The sequence below is a fragment of the Equus quagga genome, chromosome 6 (genome assembly GCF_021613505.1).
Source record: "Equus quagga isolate Etosha38 chromosome 6, UCLA_HA_Equagga_1.0, whole genome shotgun sequence".
NCBI classification, from domain to species: Eukaryota; Metazoa; Chordata; class Mammalia; order Perissodactyla; family Equidae; genus Equus; species Equus quagga.
This window is the reverse complement of record NC_060272.1, coordinates 15,148,596-15,171,729: the sequence shown is the minus strand read 5'-3', so window position 1 is coordinate 15,171,729 and position 23,134 is coordinate 15,148,596. Positions and strand designations below refer to the sequence as shown.

The 23,134-nt window shown below is 39.2% G+C and overlaps 1 protein-coding gene across 1 annotated transcript in view; it reads left to right on the top strand.

Moving 5' to 3' along the window:
- Positions 1-10,112, top strand: part of IPO5 (importin 5) — a 38,993-nt gene extending 28,881 nt beyond the window's left edge. The window contains exons 18-26 of the mRNA XM_046664381.1: positions 971-1,067; positions 2,246-2,418; positions 3,403-3,514; positions 3,601-3,656; positions 4,733-4,855; positions 6,436-6,655; positions 7,519-7,747; positions 9,189-9,330; positions 9,967-10,112. Of these exons, the coding sequence (XP_046520337.1) occupies positions 971-1,067; positions 2,246-2,418; positions 3,403-3,514; positions 3,601-3,656; positions 4,733-4,855; positions 6,436-6,655; positions 7,519-7,747; positions 9,189-9,330; positions 9,967-10,053 (1,239 nt within the window). The 3' untranslated portion in view covers positions 10,054-10,112. The remainder of the gene's footprint in view (positions 1-970; positions 1,068-2,245; positions 2,419-3,402; positions 3,515-3,600; positions 3,657-4,732; positions 4,856-6,435; positions 6,656-7,518; positions 7,748-9,188; positions 9,331-9,966) is intronic.
- The last annotated feature ends 13,022 nt before the right edge of the window (positions 10,113-23,134 follow it).

Below are 23,134 nucleotides of genomic sequence, written 5' to 3'. Positions count from 1 at the left end.
TCTGTGTTGTGCTTAGTATATAGTAGATGACCAAGGAATATTATTTTGAACAAATGAACAGAACTGTGGTCATAATGTTAAAAATAAAACTGGCATGATTCCAGTTGTGTAAACAAACATGGTAGGAAAGTCAAAATGTTTATAGTGATTATCTCTTACAGTATTATGGGATTGATGTTTAAGTTCTCTTTCTTTGAGGGTTTTTTTTTTCTCCTTTATGAGCAAGTGTGTTATAGACAATGAGGGATAATATATTTTTTAAAAGAATTAAGAGATAAGCCTAAGTAAAAGTTATTGGCTTAAATTTTATTTTGTGTTAATAAAGCATTGTTGTGTTCTCTAATTCATTTAAATGTCTGTTTCTTGAACTTAGCAATATTTAGTGCCTGTAATTTGTAAACATTTTGGATTTTTGTGCTTTTTCTCTCAGTTGAAGGCAAATACAAATGTAACATCGGTAAACAAAATTATCAAATCTTTTAATGTAGTGAGAAAGAATAAACAATTTTAAAAACAGCATTGTGATTTTTGGTTTCACTATTGAAAAGATTTTTTAAAAATACCAAATAATGTAAGCCTGTTTGCTACAGATTTACAAAGTAAATGATATGCTACAGTTGTTTTCAGAGTTTTTTATATCTTTTAAAATTATTTTTTCTTAAGTGGTATATTTTGTTTGAAGTATTTTCAGAGTGCTGACACTTGCTAAATTCTCTCACACACAAGAAATAAATATGAAGTGTTCCACATTCGAATGACAATACAGACTACAATCATTTCATAGCCCTTTCCCATTTGACAATTCTTTTTGGTTAGAGGACTAATTTGACAGTCCTGCATGCAGTTTGAAATGTAGTTCTAGTCAGGATACAACATTCTGTGGTCCTTATGATTTTGCTGTTTGTTAATAAATAGTAATACTTACAAACTAACATGAATCTTGACTTCTTTTTCAATACTTTGGTTTCAGGTTTGCTATGCTAAGGAGTTAAAGGAAGGCTTTGTGGAATACACTGAACAGGTTGTCAAACTGATGGTCCCTTTACTGAAATTTTATTTCCATGATGATATCCTACAATTTTTGAATGCAAAACATGTCTAGGTGTAGTTAAATTGTAGCTTGTTCAAGTATTATTAGACTTTGTGTTAACTGAAGTAGTATCACCATTATTGTTTGTGTTTGCACTGGCTGTAGTTTCATATTGTAGGCTTGGTTCTTTGCATGTGCCTTTGTTTCACTGTGCCAAAAAGATGAAAAAGAAAATGTTACCTAGCTTCTAGTTGACAGTTTTCTATGGACCACTGAAGGACTTTAAAGATTGGTATTTTATTAACAAATGTTTACAATTGTATATAATTGCTAGTTTTCCCAAATACGTTTTGGTTAAGAAATGTTTCTTACAGGTTAGAGACCCACTGATACTTAACTTTCTGTAGCACAAAAGCTTACCTTTCAGATGTGGATGGCACCTTTGGGGAGAAACACCTCTTAGTAAATCTGCATGTTAAATGTTTTCCTCCTCAACATAATGATAGTAGTAATTAATATGTGTAGATGCATTGTTATGCCTTTATACACACACAGTTTCATAGATAGGTAAAAAAAGACAGCCCAACAGAATGGTAAGCCCAGACCCAAACCCAGATCTGGCTGACTCCAGAGCCCCCTTCCTTGTAGTTCCTCATGCAGTATTCTGTAGTGGCATCCTTTACAGAAGACAGCTTTTGCCTGGCAGAGACTTCCCACGGTGCCAGAGGACATAGCAGAGTTGTTTTTAAGAGGAAGTCTCAAGACCTTATTTTACAAATGATGTTAGATAGGGAGAGGCAGTTAATCTTTATTGAAAATGAGAAGGCTCCTGCAGGAAGACACCCTCAATAGTTTTCTCAGTAAAGTCATAGCTTCACTTGCATTTATTAGAAACATGTTTTACTGAGAGTAAAAGTCTTGAGACATGCTATAAGGACCCCAGGTCCTTCCACAGTCATTATTATGTTTTTGGGTTACATTTGAGTGCTTATTCCTGCTATATTGTAGGTGATAGAAGAGACAGGAGCTATGTCTTAGGGGCAGGGAGACTTCTATTTTTATACACATGTTATATTTAACACAGGCTCTTGGATAGCAACCTTAGGTAAACAGAAGTTCCCTAGCACCTCTGCTAACTCAGTGAGCACTTTCAGTAAGAAAAATGATAGAATAATCTTTTGAGGATAGTTGATTATATTTTCTTAACAATAAAACGTGTTCGAGTGGCAGCAGCAGAATCCATGCCTCTTCTCCTGGAATGTGCGAGAGTTCGTGGTCCTGAGTATCTCACACAGATGTGGCATTTCATGTGTGATGCTCTGATCAAGGCCATTGGCACAGAACCAGATTCAGATGTCCTCTCAGAAATAATGCATTCTTTTGCAAAGGTAAATATTTTTCTTTTAATAATATGTATGTTGTGTGTTTATTAGTCTTGTTAAATAAATTAGGGTTTTTGTGTGTGTGTGCTGTAACAAATGATTTTTTTTTTTACCAAAAATGTGCAATTCTTTTTTATTTTAATATTTTGGTGTTGTCATTCTTTTTGTTTGTAATTTTTTTCAGAGTAGCTACTCTTGTATTCCAATCTTGATTAGTTTCTACCATCATTTACCTAATAATCCAACCACAGAAGCTTGGGTATCATCTCCAACTCACGTCTAGTTTCTGTCCTATTCTCCCTCCAAAATTGCTGTGTTTTTGTCTTTGCCTTGTCTCTTGTTTGTGCTGTTGAAATAGCCTCACTTGGTCCACTCCAGAAACCACTCGCTTTTTTCCTCCCCGTTCCTTCTCCTTTTCTCAAGCATTAAGAAAACTGACTCCTTAAGTGACGTAAGTCACTCCTCTTCCCATATTCCATCGCTTGCTCCACAGTTCGGTTCAGCACTTCTTCAGCATCTTTATTTGTCCTCATTTACACCTCAGCAGTTCAGAATTTCTTCTGTTTTTTTTCAAAGAATGCATACTTCCATGCCTTTGCCCATATGATTCCCTCTGCCTGTAATGCCCTTCCAGGGCACACTTACCCTTTCTCCAGTGCTGTCTGAACAGTGTGTGTGTAGTAACTGATCTCCTTAGAAGCTGGTTGGTCAGTTTCCTCTTTGAATCCTCAGCACCTAGCATAATGCCTGGCACTTAAGATATGCTCAGCACTTGTTTAAAAGAAAAATATTTTTAAAATTCTTCTCTGATAAATACTGGCATGGTAACAAATACAAACCGAGTATATCTACTCATGTACTCAATCTTCCAGGGTACTGAGTTATGTTAATTTTTCTCATGCTTCCTTGTGATTCTTAATGGAATTTAACATTTGACTCTAAAAACCCTTAGATCTTATAGGTTGCTTTCTTTCCTCAACCTCATTTTAGTGCATTGAAGTAATGGGAGACGGATGCCTTAATAATGAACACTTTGAAGAACTGGGAGGTATATTGAAAGCTAAACTCGAAGAACATTTTAAAAATCAAGAATTACGGCAAGGTAAGTTTTCCATGCTTTTATTTCTGAATGTAATCCTTGACCGTTTGGCGACCATTTAAAAAGACATTTATTTGGGTGTGTTTTAGTTAAAAGACAAGATGAAGACTATGATGAACAGGTGGAAGAGTCACTACAAGATGAGGTAAATTATTCCCTTCAGAACTTAATTTACATGACCGTTTGCATCTGGAAGACTTTTAAATGCTTAAGTTTCTGATTCATCTGACTTATTGTGATATGATCATCAGTGATCTTTACAGAAGAATCTGATGTGTGTGTATTTCAGTTTAGAGGATAAGTGGTCTGAAATGAGCTGGTGCGTGTGTTGGATGCCAGGTGTGCATTCTGTTGTGGTGCCTCACGTGAAAGCACTCTGGAGCCCACCGAGTGTTTTCTTTCACGTCCTCCTGGAACAACCATTTGTACTTGGTGGTGCTTTCACCATTTTAAAGATGCATGAGCTCACACTCAGGTGTTAAATGACTGCCTAAAGCCACACACTGTTGACAGTCTGGGGCTTAAGGCCAGATCTTTCTTGTAACATGAGCTGTCTTTCTGCTGGACCACAGAATAAGGCAGATTTCCTTATCCATAATACACATGCACAGGTTGATAGAATTCTTCTTCCCCTTGTTACTCAGGTCTCTTCTCAATGAGCCGCTTGATGCCATCAAACATATTTCCACTGCGAATTTAGGGTCCAGAATGGGTGGCATGTGGCCATCCTGGTAGACCAGTGTTAATGTGCAGGTTGTGTCAGTTCTCTGCAGAGTGCTCACGCGCTGACATGCAAATTGCTCCTAGGCATGAGATGGATGTTTTAAGTAACTGACCCCATGTCTCCACCATCCTACTCCAAAATTGGAAATGTTCTTGCAGAAAACAAAAAAAAAATACTAAAGTAAAAACACTTGTGTTTTAGAACTTTGAAATTTGGTATAATTTTTCAACCTTATATTTTGTAAGTGTGTTTCAAGAAAAGTGCGATAAGTGCAGGCAGTACTTGCCACACACCTTTATCTTTCCATGGGCAGGTAAGAGACATGACATGCAATTGTTGAGGTAACCTCAGTTTCTAGACTTTTGCTATGCTCTTAAGAAAGTGATGAGAAATCTAATTTTCTGCATTTCTTAGATTTTTTAAATAGATGTTACTGTTAATAATAGTGGGGATACTTTTTAATACATATGGGTGTGTTTTTTATTTTATTTTTTTAGGATGATAATGATGTTTATATTCTGACCAAAGTGTCAGACATTTTACACTCAATATTCAGTAGCTACAAGGAAAAGGTGTTACCGTGGTTTGAACAGCTGCTTCCATTAATTGTCAACTTAATTGTAAGTGTTAACCTCTCTGACAGTTGTTTTAGATAGTTCACCTGGAGTTCTTTCATTGCAGCATTTGAAAACTTAGACTTGCAAGTTAAGGTGGATCTTAGGAATCATGAAGAGTTTCCACTGTACACCTTTAATTTTATCAGGTTTATTGCAGTGCCCTGGAGATTTTCTCACTGAATCTATGCTTGAAGTTTGCTAATGTGATTTTTTTTTATTATTTCAGATTATCTATGCCCTGCTAAATTAATAAATGGAAACAGTGTGATTACCCTTTTTTCACTAGGCCCTAGAGAATTCAGTTAATGTACAACCAGTAATCATAGATGCTGGATGATGGCCTTATATGTTCAATTCCCGCCTCCCCCCGCTTTTTTTTTTGAGGAAGATTGGCTGTGAGCTAACATCTCTACCCATCTTCCTCTACTTTATATGTGAGACGCCTGCCACAGGATGCCTTGACAAGTGGTCTGTAGAACTGCACCCTGGGTCCGAACTGGTGAACCCCTGGCCACCAAAGCAGAATGTGTGAACTTAACCACTGCACCACCAGACTGGCCCCTCAATTTTTAAAAATATATTATAAATTAAAACCGGTCATCAGATGTTTGTCCCTTTTTTGGCTTTCAATCTTGGTTTTGGTCTTTTGGGTTTTTTAGTGAGGAAGATTGACCCTGAGCTAACATCTATTGCCAATCTTCCTCTTTTTGCTTGAGGAAGATGGTCCCTGACTAACATCCATGCCGGTCTTCCTCTATTTTGTATGTGGGACACTGCCACAGCATGGCTTTGATATGTGGTGTGTAGGTCTGTGCCTAGGATCCGAACCTGCAAACCCCAGGCCGCTGAAGCAGAGCATGCAAACTTAACCACGGTGCAACTGGGCTGGCCCCTCAATTTTGTATTTTATTGTAGTTAGTAGTATAGTACATTTTTCAGAAGATTTAGGCACATGTTTCTTAGCTTGTTGAATCAATACTATAAAGTTAAGATTTTCACAGCTTTTATTTTTTTCCCTCTCTCTCTTTTTTTTTTTTGAGGAAGATTAGCCCTGAGCTAACATCTGCCAGTCCTCTTATTTTTGCTGAGGAAGACTGTCCCTAAGCTGACATCCATGCCCATCTTCCTCTACTTTATATGTGGGATGCCTACCACAGCATGGCTTGATAAGCGGTGCCATGTCTGTACCTGGGATCTGAACTGCTGAAACGGAACTGTGAACTTATGCTGCACCACTAGGCTGGCCCCTATTGTTTTTTAAATACATCATTAACACTGTCTTTTATATGTAAATGTATATGCATTGTAAATGTGTATGCATTGCTGCTACTGTAAGTTCTTGTGTATGGTAATGTCAGATTGTGGAATTCTGTAACAAATCACACAAGTCTTTTTAAACCTGTACTTTATTAATCTGTGTCATAGTTTGAGGATTGTTATTCATAAGAAGTGATTGTTACTTTGTTGTTTTTCATTGCCTATTACCAGGAATATCCATGTAAGCTGATAGTTTATAAGTGAATATTTTTTTACATTCTTTATGTACCAACATTCAAAGCTTAAAAACATTCTCTCTTTTGTAGTGTCCACATAGACCATGGCCAGATAGACAATGGGGATTGTGCATCTTTGATGATGTCATAGAACACTGTAGTCCAGCCTCATTTAAATATGCAGAATATTTCTTAAGGCCAATGCTCCAATATGTATGTGACAACAGCCCAGAAGTCAGGCAGGCAGCTGCGTATGGCCTCGGAGTCATGGCACAGTATGGTGGAGATAACTATCGTCCTTTTTGTACAGGTACTTTTGTTTATTTGGTTCCATGCATTTCATTCCAGACATCCCTTTTATCCCTACCTCATTCTCTTTTCCACACCCCCAAACATTATAAACTTACTTCTGTCTTATTCTCCTTCCCTTTTGCAAATACCTCATCTATAGCATTTATGAATTTACCCTCTTTTTTTTTTTAAAGATTGGAACCTGAGCTAACAACTGTTGCCAATCTTTTTTTTTCTTCTTCTTCTTCTTCCCAAACCCCGCCCAGTCCATAGTTGTATATTCTAGCTGTAGGTCCTTCTAGTTGTGCTCTATAGGACACTGCCTCAACATGGCCTAATGAGCTGTACCATCTCCGTGCCCAGGATCCGAACCAGTGAAATCCTGGGCAGCCAAAGTAGATCGCTCGAACTTAACCACTCGGCCATGAGGCTGGCCCCAGCTCTCTTTATTCTCATAGAAATGGGAATGGAAATGGTATCTGAGTGGAGTCAGAGCCTCCCCACCCCGGTTTTCCAGAGTTCAGTTCTTTTTGGATTTGCAGGGTATACCACAGCCCTAGTGTGGGACTTTTAACACAAGAATATAGCTAGGTGGCTTTTAAAAGCTTCAGTACCCTGAGGTGATAGGAGTGTGACTCTGGAGGCTCCTAACATCTCGGGGTCTCTAGCTGAGTACAGTGCTGTGGTCCTGACCATGCTGGGGCAGTCTCCCTTTCCTGACTATGTCTCTGATTCTGTAGCCAAGAAGAGGAAACATTCCTTAAACTTCAGCGTTTCTTCATTATCATCAATAACTGGACCAAAGATGAAAGGAGGAAATATTTATGTTCATTTGTATGAAAATGAGATTTTAACTCACCTTTTTTTAATTGCTTATTTTAGAAGCACTTCCACTGCTGGTAAGAGTTATTCAATCTGCTGATTCTAAAACCAAAGAAAATGTCAATGCTACAGAGAACTGCATCTCAGCAGTAGGGAAAATTATGAAGTTCAAGCCCGACTGTGTGAACGTTGAAGAAGTCCTCCCACACTGGTTGTCTTGGCTTCCACTACACGAAGACAAAGAAGAAGCTGTTCAGACTTTCAGTTATCTGTGCGACCTGATTGAAAGGTAAGAAAGGACAGATAGACCTTATTTCATTCCCCTTCGCATAAAACAGTGCTTCCTGTGCACAGCCTTCAGACGTTTGGGTTTGTGATAATGCTGTCTTTGTAAATCATACTAGGAAACCATATCACAGTTAAGGTTGCCTTATGATCAGATCTAATTTTGAGTTTTTCTTTATGGAGTTAAATTCAACAGATGAGGCATCATGGAACTTGGTGTTTTCAGAAGGTTCCCTTCTTATGTTGTTGCCCACCCCATTTATTTATTTGTTTGGCTTTAGTTTTGTTTTATTGTTTCAGCTTTACTGAGGTATAATGGACATATCATCTATTAGTAAAATCAAATTGAAGTACACTGTTAGTACCATATTTTGAGCCTCCTAAATTCTTGTGTGTGTGTTGTTTGTCTTTTTCTTTTGGACTCAAGAATCAGTGGTATAAGGAAAATGTACCAGACGGGTAATCAAGATCTGGCCCTAGGCTCTGGTATTATTAGTGCTGTTTTGTGCCCATGAGTATATCTAAGAATTGCAACAACCTGGAAGGTATAGAAGCTATCAAATCAAAGGCATGTTCTTTGGTGTCTGTTGTTCGAAGTCTAAGTTCCCGTAAATTTTAGTCAGATCTGAGCTCTGTCATTATTAGTTAACTGCTTTATGAATAAATCCAAATCTGTGAATAAATCCAAGGGCTACAGCCACGCATCTTCCTGGAGGTTGTAGAAGTAGGCCAGTGGGCATATTCTCTCACAGCTATTTAAGGTCAAGTTCACACGAATATTGTGTGTGAGTTCCCACTGAGAACATCATTAAGGAATGTAACAGCCATCCTGGAGACTACACTCTCCTAATCTGCTTCTGCCTCTGAAGTGACCAGTTCTCCGTCGGGCTGTTTGATCATCTCCCTTGGAAATGACTACTCTGAAATTCTCTTAATAACAAAGACTCGAATTCTAATTAAATTCACTGTTACGTTTCTTTCCATTAAACTTGCCTGGAATTTATTTCCCATCTTATTCTCGAAATGTCCGTGTATCCTTTAGAACTTCATATTTATTTTAGAAACCATTTTATAGTATCTAAATAAAATTTGTGTTAAGAAACTGTTATTCTTAGTTATATCTTACTTTTTTTTTTAATGTCACAAATTATTTATAAAGCACTTAGAGCGTTCTTTTGTTTGGCCCTTAAAACAACCCTGAGAGATGAGCCAAGTATTTTTCCCAACTTACATGGGAAGAAACTGAAGAGCTAATAAGTAAAATCATCAGGGTTTCTTCCTACTAAATTTTAAAAGGCAGTTGATTTTAGTGAACACATAATCATTTTATAAAGACATTATAACAGAATTTCGTGTTGGGGTAAGGGTTGAGGGAAAATGTGAGTGCTTGAGTGATTTCTCCCTGTAATTTTCATTTATATGGTTTTTTCTCTTTCTTTTGTCAGTAATCACCCAATCGTTCTTGGCCCAAACAATACCAATCTGCCCAAAATATTCAGTATAATTGCAGAAGGAGAAATGCATGAGGCAATTAAACATGAAGATCCTTGTGCCAAACGTCTGGCTAATGTAGTTCGCCAAGTGCAGGTAAGGTGATTTGGTTAAACTGAGAAAGGGGAAATAAAATGTTTTTGGGGTTTTTTTGTTTGTTTTTTTCCATATTCTTCTATATTAGAGGAGGGAAATAGAAATCCAATGAGCTAAGGAAATTTCGTTTTTATGTTCGCTTGTCTCCAAGCCTCAGATGAATTATACTTAATATATAATCTAGCTGTATGTTCTCATTTATGAAAACTAAAATATTTGTCTCAAATTTGAGACATTTTGAACCCATTCAGTGCTTAGCACATACTCATTCTGTAGAAGTTTTGCTGCATATCTCGGAAGAAAAAAAGATGAGATTTTTATAGTAAGTAAGCTGTCAGCTACTAAAGTTTTTTAAATGATTTTTACTCCTTAAATTCCTCGGTGTTAGTTACTTGAATGTGTCATCCACCTAGTGTAGCTTTATGAGTACAAAAATAATAAAGAAAACTTACCGTAGATGAAATGAACGTTAAAGAAATGAGCAGATTTCTTGCTTTTACAATGATGCTCATCAAATCGATCTACCTGGAAAGCAAATATTTTGGCATTATTACAGTCTACCTAATGACAATTTTTAAAATACTTCCAAATGACCACTTCTCCAAATCTAAATCTGTGAAACTGTTTTTTCCCTAGACTTCTGGAGGATTGTGGACTGAATGCATAGCACAGCTCAGTCCCGAGCAGCAGGCAGCCATACAGGAGCTCCTGAACTCTGCTTGAAGGGCCTTGATATCACCACCAGAAAACTAACTCCAAATAAACGTTTACCCTTTTGTTTAGGTTTCTTTGTTTTGTTTTTGAGCAAAAGAGAATGGTAGTTGTGTGTAGGCCCTTCTTCTGCAAAGCCACAACAGCGGGAAGAGAAGCACTGGGTTTGAGAATGGTGTTTAAATGGATTTCTATCATTGCCACTGAAGAAGTTCCCCGTAAGCCCTACAGTAGCACTGAAGAGTATTTTTCTATTGGTATAACCCACCCATTGAAGGTGAAAGGGAAATAAAATTAATTTTTCTCATTAGACATAAGGAAATTTAAGACAAAACAGCTTTAAGGTCCGTTAGCATAGATGTGTGTTGAAACAAATTGCTATACACCTAGTGTTAATTCTGTTTATTGGAGTGTGAGTCTTTGCGTAGGGTAGAAAGAAGCCTACCAGCAAACTGGTAGGTCCAAAAATAGAAAAAAAGCTGAAGACAAAACAACAAGCATGAAGATGTCATATTTGATGTCACTTTCAGTTTTTTCCCAAAAGGCTTACACAGTGACTCAGTTTGGAAAGCTTTTCAGCTTCCAGCCCTTGAATGTGAAGTGTCGTTGGCATGTCTGGCAGTAGTCTGTCGTTCACTCCTCAATAAACAACATTGAAATACAAAAGAAGTTTGTGTAAAAATTCAGTACTGTCTGGCTTTGATTCATTTAATGTTTTTAATATAAGAATAAGCTAATATTTTTTTAAAGTAATAACTCTGGCTCTGAATTTTTTTTGATGTTTTCCTTATGCAATTCAAACTTAAAAGCATCTAGTTTTTACCGTCTTCCACTTTAGTTTAAGCTAAGTAATGATACATCTACTCCGTTCACAATTGGTGTCCTTTTAGGTTTTGCAAATTTCAACCAGTAGTTTCTTAAACTAGGATTGTTCTGGTTAGATGAAAAAGATTTGGTTTAGTATTTTCATTGCAAATTGTAATTGCTGTAGAGCCACACACAACTTTCAAACTTTCAATTTTATGATAAGTATTATAGCTAAAATTATTTACTGATAAATTCAGTAAAATGTGTGAATGTGTTTTTTCTTTATGTATTAACCTCATAGCAGTAAATGACTTGCTGTTATTTCTTTAAATTTTTTTAAGGGATCTTAATAGATTTCTGTTGAAGCAGTGTTAACAGTTTTGTAGTTTGTACTAAATTTAACCGTGGTATAAAAAATGAATTTTATGCATAGATCAGAATTTAAAATTAAAGGCTTTTTCTTTAAATGATTTGCATTACTTTATTAAAACTAAATCTGAAATGGAATAGAAAGCAGAATGGATTATATTAAGATGGTTCACTTGGTAGCAAATACCTTTCAAATATGTTTTCAGTTTTCAGCACGACACCATTAGCCTGGAATGACTTCGCCAACACAATCATTGCTTTCATTGGGTACCTACTTGACTCTTTTGTAATGTGTATCGGGTAATATTTGGAGCTGCTTTATACCCTGTATCCTGTTGGAGTAAAAATGTGTCAAGAAAACCCCTTTTGCTTTCTTACATAGAATAGAGTTTGAAAAGTCAATTCATGTACTAATGCCAATCAACTGGAGCAATTTAGGTTTTGGTTTTAATTTAAATTATTACTACACTTAAAGAAAGCCAGCCCTGGGTGTCTAGTGGTTAAGATTCCCCACTCTCACCCTGTGGCCCGTGTTAGTTTCCTGGACAGGGAACCACACCACCCACCTGTCAGTTGTCATACTGTGGCAGCTGCCTACTGCTGTGATGCTGAAGGCTATGCCACCGGTATTTCAAATACCAGCAGGGTCGCCGATGGTGGAGAGGTTTCAGCAGAGCCTCCAGGCTAAGACAGACTAGGAAGAAGGACTTGGCCGCCCACTTCTGAAAAAATTGGCCGTGAAAACTCTATGAATAGCAGTGGATCATTGTCTGATATAGTGCTGAAAGGTGAAAGGATGGTGCAAAAAAGACCGGGCAGGGTTCTGCTCTGCTATACACAGGGTCACTAGGAGAATGGAGTCGATGGCACTAACAAACATGTTAAAAATGTGGCATGCCTGCCTAAGTTGAGGTAGAAGTGTGGTCAGAATATGGCTGCCTGTTGTTTTGGAGAACCTAGTGTTTGCAAAGCACTTATGGGCAAGAACTTCCTACCTTCCAGTTTAAGCACTCATGGGAAAGGCAGAAGATGTCCATTAAAAAGGGTCTAAGATCCCTGAAAGAAATAGTCAAATGGGCACAAACCAATCGAGGACTGACTACGTCCTTAATAGAAGTAGAAAAACAAATGAGTAATTGGAGTTGACTCAAGCTAATCAAGGAAGTTTGGTATTAAAGGCTGTTAATGTGACAAGACCTTGAAATCTAGGGCTCATAACTGATTGTATTATGTTGTTCCATGAACTAACAATTCTTTGGAATTATCTGGGGGAACATTTTTAATATTTCACTTTTTCTACGCAAGATGAAAATTCACATTTTTTTCCTTTTGTACCAAGTTTAGTGGCCTAGTGGCCTTGCATGCCAGCCAATAATGATGTATTTATGAATTCGAGCTATTTCTGGAAGAAGACGACGTGTGTGGGTATTTTGTATCGAAGGATTAATTACATGCACAAGTGTTAGAAATTTTTAGCATAACTCATTTGGAGTATTTTCTTAATGCTGTAAATTAAAAGTGAGATTGTCTTAAAGCTAACTTGACACTTCTGTAATGGGAGGCAACTTTGTCATAACTCTGGAGTGGTAGTTTGACTAACAGAACTATCGGTAAATTCATGAGCAAATAAACATTCTTGATGCACCTGGTCTCAATAAATAAGGGGGGCATGCATATTTACAGTGCTGTAAGCATTATGTTTTTATGATCTAATCTTGAATGATTGGCTATTTGGAGTTATAAGCAATTTGAAAGGTTAAGGAGCCAGCTGAATGTTTTACTTAGCACTGCTTCATTCTGCCTACGAATATTGTATCAATTTTCTAGCTATCATCTTGTTCCATAGAAGTCACTTTGCTTCTCTTAGCCCTCTTTGCCTCAAAGGAGTAATAGCCAAAACCTGCCATCTTTCATTTTCTCAACCCTAGAAGTGTGAGTACCGCTGTCTTAGAAGAAAGTGAATTACCTGCAAGGAGTAGACTTGGTATTTTTTCATCTCTAACACTTGAACTTCTGAACCAGGGACGGGGGAGTGGGGCGGGTGGAGTGGTGCTAACTCTAAAACCATCCTGGAGTGAGAATGAGTGACCTTTTTTTTCATTTTCACAGAGCTGTGATCCCAACAGTCATTTGCTAGACAATATTTGAGCTGATTATTTCTACATACTATTTATATTGTTAGGTATTTGAATGAATGAATACCACCACTTTGAAGATAAATTATAGCTGAATTATTCATTTCTAAAAGAAAAGTGGTGCAATATGGCTTTTATGTCAAACACCACAAAAATTGTTTTTTAAAATCCCAGTTAAGTCAACAGTATAATTCTGAAATGTGTTCCTTGCTGATTCTGGATCTTTCATTCTATTTTTCCTCTGATTGGTCTATACATTTCTGTCCTCTTGACTAGCATTCAGATTGTAATGGAAATCAAAACTAGTACCATTTGCTGTGGCTTAGGCATTACTTCCCTCCTTCCCTGGGAGTTTTGTAGCAGATGGGTGGATAATGTGAACGTCACATTGCAGCCTGACAACCTCCTGTGGTCTTAAGCTACACCTTGTAAGATCATGGTGTTGAATGGTTAAGACCAGGGCTCAGCAAACTTTTTCCCTAAAGGACTAAATGGTAAATATTTTCAGCTTTGCAGGCCCTAGAGTCTCTGTCACAACTACTTAGCTGCCGTTCTAGTGCAGAAACAGCCATAGAAAATACTAAACAAGTGGTTGTGGCTGTGTCCCATTAAACCACAAAAATAGGCTGGCCGTAGTTGACCTGATTAAAACCATCGACTGCTTGGGTTTAACTATCTCACTCTACATGTACTGAGACCTTGGGTAAGTTCACCTCTGTGCCTTAGTTGCCTTCTCTGTAAAATGGGAATAATAATGGTACACACCTCATTGCCCCTGCTGCCAGTCTGGGCGCTTGGAGAGCTCCTTAACCTCTCTGTGCCTCAGTACTCAGTTGTAAAACAGTTCATCAACAGTATCCACTGCACAGGGTGGTTGTGAGGCTTGAGGTTTGTGTGTGTGTGTGTGTGTATATATATATATATATAACACACACATATATGAAGCACCTAGAACGATGCCCAGCAGTGCAGGTTTGCTGTTATGAGTGCACATCTTTGGGGAGAGAATTTGGATAGCATCCGTTTTTACAAGTAGTTAACTGTGTCATGTAATATTTACTCCATGGAAAATGGAAGCAGTCCTTACTAACCAACAAGAATCCCGTGGAGGATTGTATTAAGCTGTGTAACAACTGTGGTGACTTGAGTACAAGTGCTGAGCAAAACACATGGCCTCCTTCAGGAAGGGGACATATGTAATCACACAGCAAGGGAAAGTCAAGGGTGCACAGAGCGTCTCATAGGAAGAAGTCAGGGAAAGAAAGAACATTCAGTAAATAGTGTAAATAGGATGTGCATCCAGGGCCCTCAATCTAAGCGTTCTAGCCAACTGCACCAGAGACTAAAAGGATGCCCACTGCTGGGCACTGACAAACCTACCCTGAGCTGAGGCTTTCTATCCAGCCTTGCCAGCACAGTTGGGATTGTCCTGGGCTGTGTCACAGAGATGGCCCAGAGTGGGACATGTGGGACCAGTGTGTGGTATGTGCTGCTGAGGAGAGTGAAGGAGCCAGACAGGCAGACAGCCAGGAAGGTTGCTTCTCCATCCCCTCTCCCCACACCGGACCCCGCTCCTGCCTGGGGGGAGTATTGCTAAGTCACAGTTAAGTTGACAGTGAAGAAAGAATGTACCAAATTACTTGGAGACCATCTAGAAATTTGGCCCCCAGCCCCCAAAAGCAGTTACACTGTTGTGTCACCATATCTAGAAACCTAGTGGGGTAGGTGGCCTTTTTTTGGTTTCTGTTTCTGTCCCAGCTGTGTGTGGCTGCCGCTTACCATTGATTGCACATCCCTGGGTTTTCTCAGACCCTCTTCTCTTGGCATCTATGTAGTTTTAAACATTTAGCCATCAAAAATGGGGCTCCCTGTGACCGGGAAATAGTGAAAGAACATTTAGAGGGTTATGACTCTATTGCATTTTATGATTTAAAAAAACATTTAAAGTTTATTATTAAAAGGTGAGAAAAGATAGTTCTATTTTAAGAAAAGTACAACCCATCAATATTTTTAGTGTTCTTAAATTGGGTCCCATGGGAAAAGGTCACCACTAATATAAATGATCAATAATCCATAAGACAAAAGCCCACATTGTAGCTGGTGTTTCAAGAAGAGAGTAAACATAAAATAGCAACACATATGTGGACACATGATAATGGATTAAAGTAATAACTGTAATCACTTCTTTAAACAGCAATGACCGGTCTGGATAGAAACGGCAAAGGATTCTGAGGCAGAATGAAGGTGCCATTTGAGGATACTAATGCACCTTTCTGATTTGCAATTGGCCGCCACTCCCACCCAGAGATAGAAACCCCAAGGTCTCTCTGTCACCAGACGTGGTGAGTGAGGGGCCCGAGCTGGCCTTCAGGGACCCCACTCACCCTGAAGCTACTTGCTTCCTTGGGCAGCCACCCACCTCCACTGCAGTGGCCAGCTCCCAGCAGCCACAAGGTATGCAGAGCTGGAGGGACGGCCAGCGGGCCTGATTCCATCCTAGCATCCAGTCTAGCCACCACCCCTGACAGCCCTGTCCTCGCGAAGTCCCAACATCCCCAGCTCCCTTCGCTGGACCCACAGGCCTCCTGCTGTTTTGAAAACTGCTGCCTCGACCTGCAGGTAAGGGACTTCCCCTTTATTGTCCTAGAAGAGCATTCACTTCTTGCCTGGACCTGTTTAAATTGCAAATGTCCCATCTTGACCTTTCTCTGAGCTATCTAGAATAGATGACATAATTTCCAAGTTTCTTGTGGTTCCTCCAAAGGCTTCCTCCGATTTGTGTGTGGTGGAGAGTGCTGGTGAGAATTTAATGGAATAATGTCACCAAAGTGCTCAGGGGCACAGAGTGGTGGCTACTATTGTGAGAGCTACACCCAGGCCCTGGGGACCAGCCCCCAGTCCTTCAAACATTCCAAAAGCCAACCAATACTGGGAACCTACTGGTAATCCGAGCTTCCTGCTTCTGAACTCATCTGAGCATTTTGCTGGAAATTTCGAAAGAACCTTGACACACTTTCTCAAATCAGATGGCAGGGGCAGGTGGACAAGTAAGACTCTCTTCCTTTAGTATCTCTTATGTCACAAAATATGTGGGTATTTTGAGAAGAGGCCCAAATTCTGGAGAGTCTTAATTTTTTTTTAATTTAACTTACTTTTTTGACCTGGTTCAGAATTCAAGATCTATAAAACATTGTTCAATGAACAGTCTTTTCCTGCTCTTGTCCCTCAGCCACCCCCACCCAGCTCCCCTTGTGAAAGAAAAATTCACAGACTTGGTCCCAACAAAAGCCTTTTACTAGAGGTAATCCATAACCTCCTTCTGGAAGGAAATTAGCATTCTTGATGAAATGCGTGCGTGTCTCCCTGATGGGTGTGAGTCGAGTTAAAAACTATTCTGAGAAACTACCCACCTACCTAGTTAACCAGCCTGAATTCTTTAACCAGACATTTGTTACTCTTTTTTTTTTTTTGTCAACAATAATTATCTAACTTAACTTTTTTTTGCCTCTAAATGCGTCTGCTATGAAAGAAATCTTTGAAGTTGGCCTGCTTTGAGGTCTATGTCCTTGCAGTAAATTTATAAAATTCCAGCATAACTAAATTGTCTGAAATGGATTTTTCCGAACAATTCCCCAGCAGGAAAAACTATCTATTATATATCCTTCCAGGGTAATAAATATTCAAATGGCTTTTTGGAATAAAAGTTACATCATTTTGCCTGGGAATTAATTCTCAATATCCAACTCTGTTAACGATTAAACATCTTTTGCCCTTTAAATGACAATATATAAATTGATATGCTCAGTGCTGCTTACCATCAAAATGTTAAAACTAGATCATCCTGTTGATTTAGAACCTCATTTCATCTTAGACTAAGTGGCATCAGGCTAAATATCCTTTTATTACTAAATCAGCAAAAAAAGTTGCACTTGTTACGGAGCATTTTTCAAGTATGCGTTTTCATAAAATGAATATCTTTACTGGCATTTTATTTTATTTTTAAAAATTTAATAACATTGTTCTGGTTTTGACATGTTTATTTTTGTGGTTACCTCCTGTTTAAAACAAATGATACCAGTTTTTCATTTGTGGTAATGATTTAAAATTTTCTTTTAAAGCACTTTAAAAAAAAAGTGAGTTGACTTTTTAAAACATAGTATAAGCAGAGGCACAATTGCTTTGAGGGTGTGGCAGGAATCATGCAGATGGTACTCATGACCGAAGTCTAGGAAATGCTTTTTCTTGGCCAAGGTTTGCAATGTGATCACAGAAGTTCAAGAAGTTTCGTTCTACTGAGTTACAAGAAATGCAACGCAACGTTTATTCTGTCAGGTTGGACGAAGAAGACTCAGTCAGCAAGAAAATGACTCGGCCAGCAAGACTCTTAGAAGCATGAACCAGTTCTGCCCAGATTTGGAGTTTTTGTACTTTTTATTGTAAAATAATTTCCAATTACAGGAAAGTATAAAAATAATACAAAGAACTCCCATATATTCTTTATCTAGATTTATCACCTTGAACAAATCGCAGCCTTTACTGTACTTCCTGAATCCCTTGAACGTGCAAAGATTCTCTCCCTGACCCAGCTCCAGCCAGGCTCCTCCGAGCTCGTGTTCGCCCGAGCCTCAACTTTCAGACTTCCATGCTCCTCTCCATTATCCACCTGTAGCAAGAGTCTTGCTGGGTCAGTTTAGCCACCCTCGACGTCTCATCAGATTCTCACCCCTCACCATCCGCCAGGGGAGGTCAGCACCCTGGCCAGCCTTCAGCAAGCGTCCTATTAGGTCAGTTCAGCCAGAACTCCACTCACTCCTGATGTTTCCTCCTAGTAACTTCCCAGCCCCTGAGCCCCACCCTGCTCATTGCCTATAAATTTCCATGGTATAATCACTGTCAGGAAATGTAACATCACTACGCTATTACCTGATGTAATGTCCCTATTAAAACACCAGTTGTGCTGGTTTTTCACTTATGGTTGCTCAGCTCCGGGCTTACCTTTCTCTGCTCTGCTCTGTGACGGGTTGGGACTTTGCTAAGTGCGCTTTCAGCACTCCCTTGCCATTTGGCTTCTGTTTGGATCCTAGCGATGGGAGGCACTGACGGCAGACGTGAAGGGGAGAGGAGAAGGGACATCCTTCTGTTTCCAGCTCCTGGTAGCACCCCTGTAGTAGCAGAAGAAGTTACAACTTCAAGCTCCAGCTTCTTCAGCCTTAGCCATACCATGTATCCCCAACCCCCTGGGAGTCAAGCACCAGCCATATGGGGGCCCCTCCTCTGAGCTCTGCTTGGGGCAGTCCCAGCTCCCCCTTTCTGTTCCCGCAGTCCTAGGGTGGTAGTTACTTCCCAGAGGCATAATATCTCAGTTACCTCAGCCCTGGGCGTCATAGCTGCTCCATGAATTTACCAATATTTAAATATCCCGTTTTTTACTCTTTCAGCCTTCCAGCATCTATAGAGCCAATTTTTTTGCTCTGATTCTCATTTTTCTATTGAATTTTTAAAATTATTAAAAAATACTCACAACATAAAAACTGCCATCTTAACCGTTTTTAAGTGTACTGTTCAGTAGTGTTAAGTTCATTTGCATTGTTGTGCAACCAATCTCCAGAACTTTTCATCTTGCAAAACTGAAATGCCACCCATTCAACGCTGACTCCTCATTCCCCTCTCACCCACCCCTCCACCCCACCAGCCGCCGCAGTTCTTGTTCTGTCTCCATGAATTTGACTACTCTAGGTACCTCGTGGAAGTGAAATCATACAGTATTTGTCCTTTTATGTCTGGCTTATTTCCCTTATCATAATGTCCTCAAGGTTCATCCATGTTGCACCATGTGTCAGAATTTCCTTCCTTTCCAAGGCTGGATAATATCCCGTTGTATGCATATACTGCATTTTCCTTATCCATCCATCCATCTATGGACACTTGCGTTGTTTCCACCTTTTGACTACTGTGAATAGTCCTGCTGTGAACACAGGTGTGTATTTGTTTGTCGAAAACCATTTCTGCATCCTCCGTCAGTTTCAATGTGCCTGGAACTCTTCCTCAGGGCCCTGCTCTTGGGCTGCTGAAGCCGCTTTGCCCAAAAGAGCAGAGCCCCGAGTGCTTGGGAGGGTGTGCGCTACCCCTTCCTGGTGGCTCGAAACCTTCCTGAGGGTGCAGAGGGATGAACGCCCAGCTACCTCGGGCAGGACAACCCAGACGTGTGAGTTACACTCCGGGGCCGCCTACGGGATCAGACTGTGCCATCCTCTGAGGGAATCGCACCCTTACTGGGCTTTTTTCTCCTCCCTGTCTTGATCCCCGACTCCCTTCCAGTGTTTCCTGCACATGAATCCTCCCCTCATGAGGGCCCCACCTAAGCCTTGGGGGCACTTGGGTTAGACCCGCCTTCCACACTAGAAGGTTTTTAACTCTATCTTCAGGGCCCACACGGAGCAGGTTCTTGAAGAATTGCTTGTGTGGAAGGATGAAGGAAAACAGAAGAGTAAATGAATGAATGAACGCACGCACATTTTTTCATACAGACAGTAGCACTCTATGTTGGGAAAAGGGTAAACTTTGAAGTCGAACCGACCTGGATTTGAATTGCACATATATTCTTCATTAATTGTGTGGATTTGGAAAATGTCCTTGGCATCATACCCTTTCTAGCTCAGTTTGCTCATTGGGCAATAAGAAAATATCTACTTTGCTAGGTTGCTGTGAAAATTAAGTGAGGTCAGGAATGCAGAAGTTGGAAACCATAGCCATGCAGCGAGGTGGCTCTCTCCCCACCCCTCCCTAGGCCGCTCTTCAGGCTGCCCGGAGCCGGCCTGTTACAAGACTATTGGCAAATAGTTTACAAGACCTGAAAATTGACATTTCACGGTGTTGATTCTTTTGTAAAGTAAAAAATAAATAAAAGTAAATTCTTTTATCTCAGAACAAAAATTTAGTTGATACGTTGATGGCGGACACAGTAAAATAATAACCAAAATGGAATTTATTGTGACAAATTTATACCATAGTTACCTTAAAACCTAAGAACAGTAGATATCCAAAGAAAGGTTTTGCTCTTTTACCTTCAAATGTATGCAGAATATATTTTTTAATTATACATTTCAAAGATTCGTCATCCCTGAATTATGTTAATTGGAAGTAAATAGCCACCCCGTGAAGTCCATATGTGGAAGATAATATTACTGTTTTTTAACAATTGAAACTATTAATAGTTTGCATTATGAGCAGCAAATGTATGGTTTTTATATTCTATTTTGGGTGGTATTTTTGGTTATTTAAAAATTTGTTTCTCTCTCTGGAGAAAAATGTGAGAACCTTGAGGGGGCAGCAGAGGAGCGTCACGGCTTTCAAAGTTAGGGAACGATGACTGAGTTTCACCATTTGGGGGAAAAAATATTAACTATGTTGAAGTTGTTTCTGAAGAATATACCAATTAGGGGCCGGCCCCGTGGCCGAGTGGTTGAGTTCGAGCGCTCCGCTTCGGAGGCCCAGGGTTTCGCCAGTTCGGATCCTGGGCGCAGACATGGCACCGCTCATCAGTCCACGCTGACGTGGCGTCCCGCATGCCCCAACCAGAAGGACCTACAACTAGAATAACCAACTATGGACTGGGGGAATTTGGGGAGAAGAAGAAGGAAAAAAAAAGATTGGCAACAGATGTTAGCTCAGGTGCCCATCTTTAGGAGACAAAAAGATATGTATATACCAATTATGTTAGAAATGCCTCAACAACGGGGACTTCTCTTCAGTCGTCAGGTGTACAATGTGACTCCATTTCCTGTTGCTGGTCAGGATTTCATTCTTCCATGGTCAACTTTCAGAGTATAAATAGGCAAGAAATGCAGGTTATCATGAATAATTAGAGCCCTTGGGGCAAAAAACGGTAGGGGCTGGCCCCATGGCCGAGTGGTTAAGTTCGCGCACTCCGCTGCAGGTGGCCCAGTGTTTCGTTGGTTCAAATCCTGGGCGCGGACATGGCACTGCTCATCAAACCATGCTGAGGCAGCATCCCACATGCCACAACTAGAAGGACTCACAATGAAGAATATACAACTATGTACTGGGGGGCTTTGGGGAGAAAAAGGAAAAAAATAAAATCTTTAAAAAAAAAGAAAAAAAGGTAGCCAGTGCTTCTGTGGTGGTCCTCTCCTGGGGAGTTATTGGTGTGCTTGTATTGTCTTTTCTGATCCTCCTGCGTTGTTGGGACAAATAACCCAATCAACGACCTACACTTGGTAAGTCTGGAGGCCTGAGCTATTATTTATGTAATATTGTTTTGAAAATTTTCCAAACTGAAGATTTTTTAACTCTTTCTATACATTTATTCCTGTTAAATGCCAACTAATTATTTGAACCTCAATAAATATATGGCAAAGAATTCACTGTTATTTGATATCTAGCATTGTTTTTTAAAGCAATGTTTAGATCCCAGGTTCTGCATATTCCCATCAGAATTATGGCCTGGTACAACATGGCTAAGCAAAGGAGAAGGGAGAATTTGGAGAAACCACGAGAGTTTTATGATGAAACTGATAACATAATAGGATTAAGGGAATCACTGAGGATAAGTATTAGAAAATACAAAAAATAACATCTGTTAGCCTAAAATACAAGTTAAGCTAGTTCTATGTACTTAACACATTTCTGAAAAGGAATAAGCGCACCATGTGGTGAACACTTTACATTGTGGTAAATTTGGCATATGCCTATGAAGAAAACAATAGCCTTTATATATGATAAAAACTCAGAATTTTGACACAACATTGGATTTGTTAAATCAAGTCTTTTGTCATTAGTGGCCAATACGAATACGTTCAATTCTCCCACACTAAACAGTCATCACACTCAGATTATTAATTTCTGTCCATGATCAAAGCTTGCATGCACTAAAATATGATGTGGCTAATGATGTTGAAGATCTTCTCATGTGCTTATTTGCCATCCATAGCTCCTGTTTGGCAAAATATCCATTTAGATCTTTTGCCTATTTTACAATTGAATTGTTGATCTGTTTGGGTTTTTTTTCTGTCAAGTTTTGAGAATTCTTTGTATACTATAGATATAAGATTTTTGTCAGATGTGTGATTTGCTAATCTTTTCTCCCAATTGGTAGCTTGTCTTTTCATCCTCTTAATAGGGTCTTTGCAGCACAAAACAGGACAGGATCTATATGCTGAAAATCACAGTATGTTAATGAAATAGACCAAAGAAGATCTAAATAAATGGAGAGAGAGACTGTACTCATGGATTGGAAGACTAAAGAGTAAAGATGTCAGTGTCCCCCAAATTGATCTACAGATTCAAGCCGGTTCCTATCAAAATCTCAGCAAGATATTTCTGTAGTTACAGACAATCTGATTCTAAAATTTATATGGAATGGCAAAGGAACAAGAATAGCCAAAACAATTTGGAAAAAGAAGAATTAAGTGGGAGGAAATACTCTGCCTGATTTAAGACTTACTGTGTAGCTACAGTAACCAAGACAGCATGGTACCAGGAGAGGAAAAGACACATAGACCCATGGAAGAGAAAAGAGAATCCAGAAGTAGATCAATGCAATATGTCCAATTAATTTTGGGGAAGGTGCAAATCAATTCAATAGAGGAAAGATAGTCTTTTCAAGAAATGATGCTGGAAAATTGGACATGCATAGACAAAAAACGAAGCTCGATCTAAACATCATCCTGTATACAAAAGTTAATTAAAAACTGGATCATGGATTTAAATGCAAAATGTAAAACTATAATCATGTTAGAAGGAAACAGGAAAAAGTCTTTAGG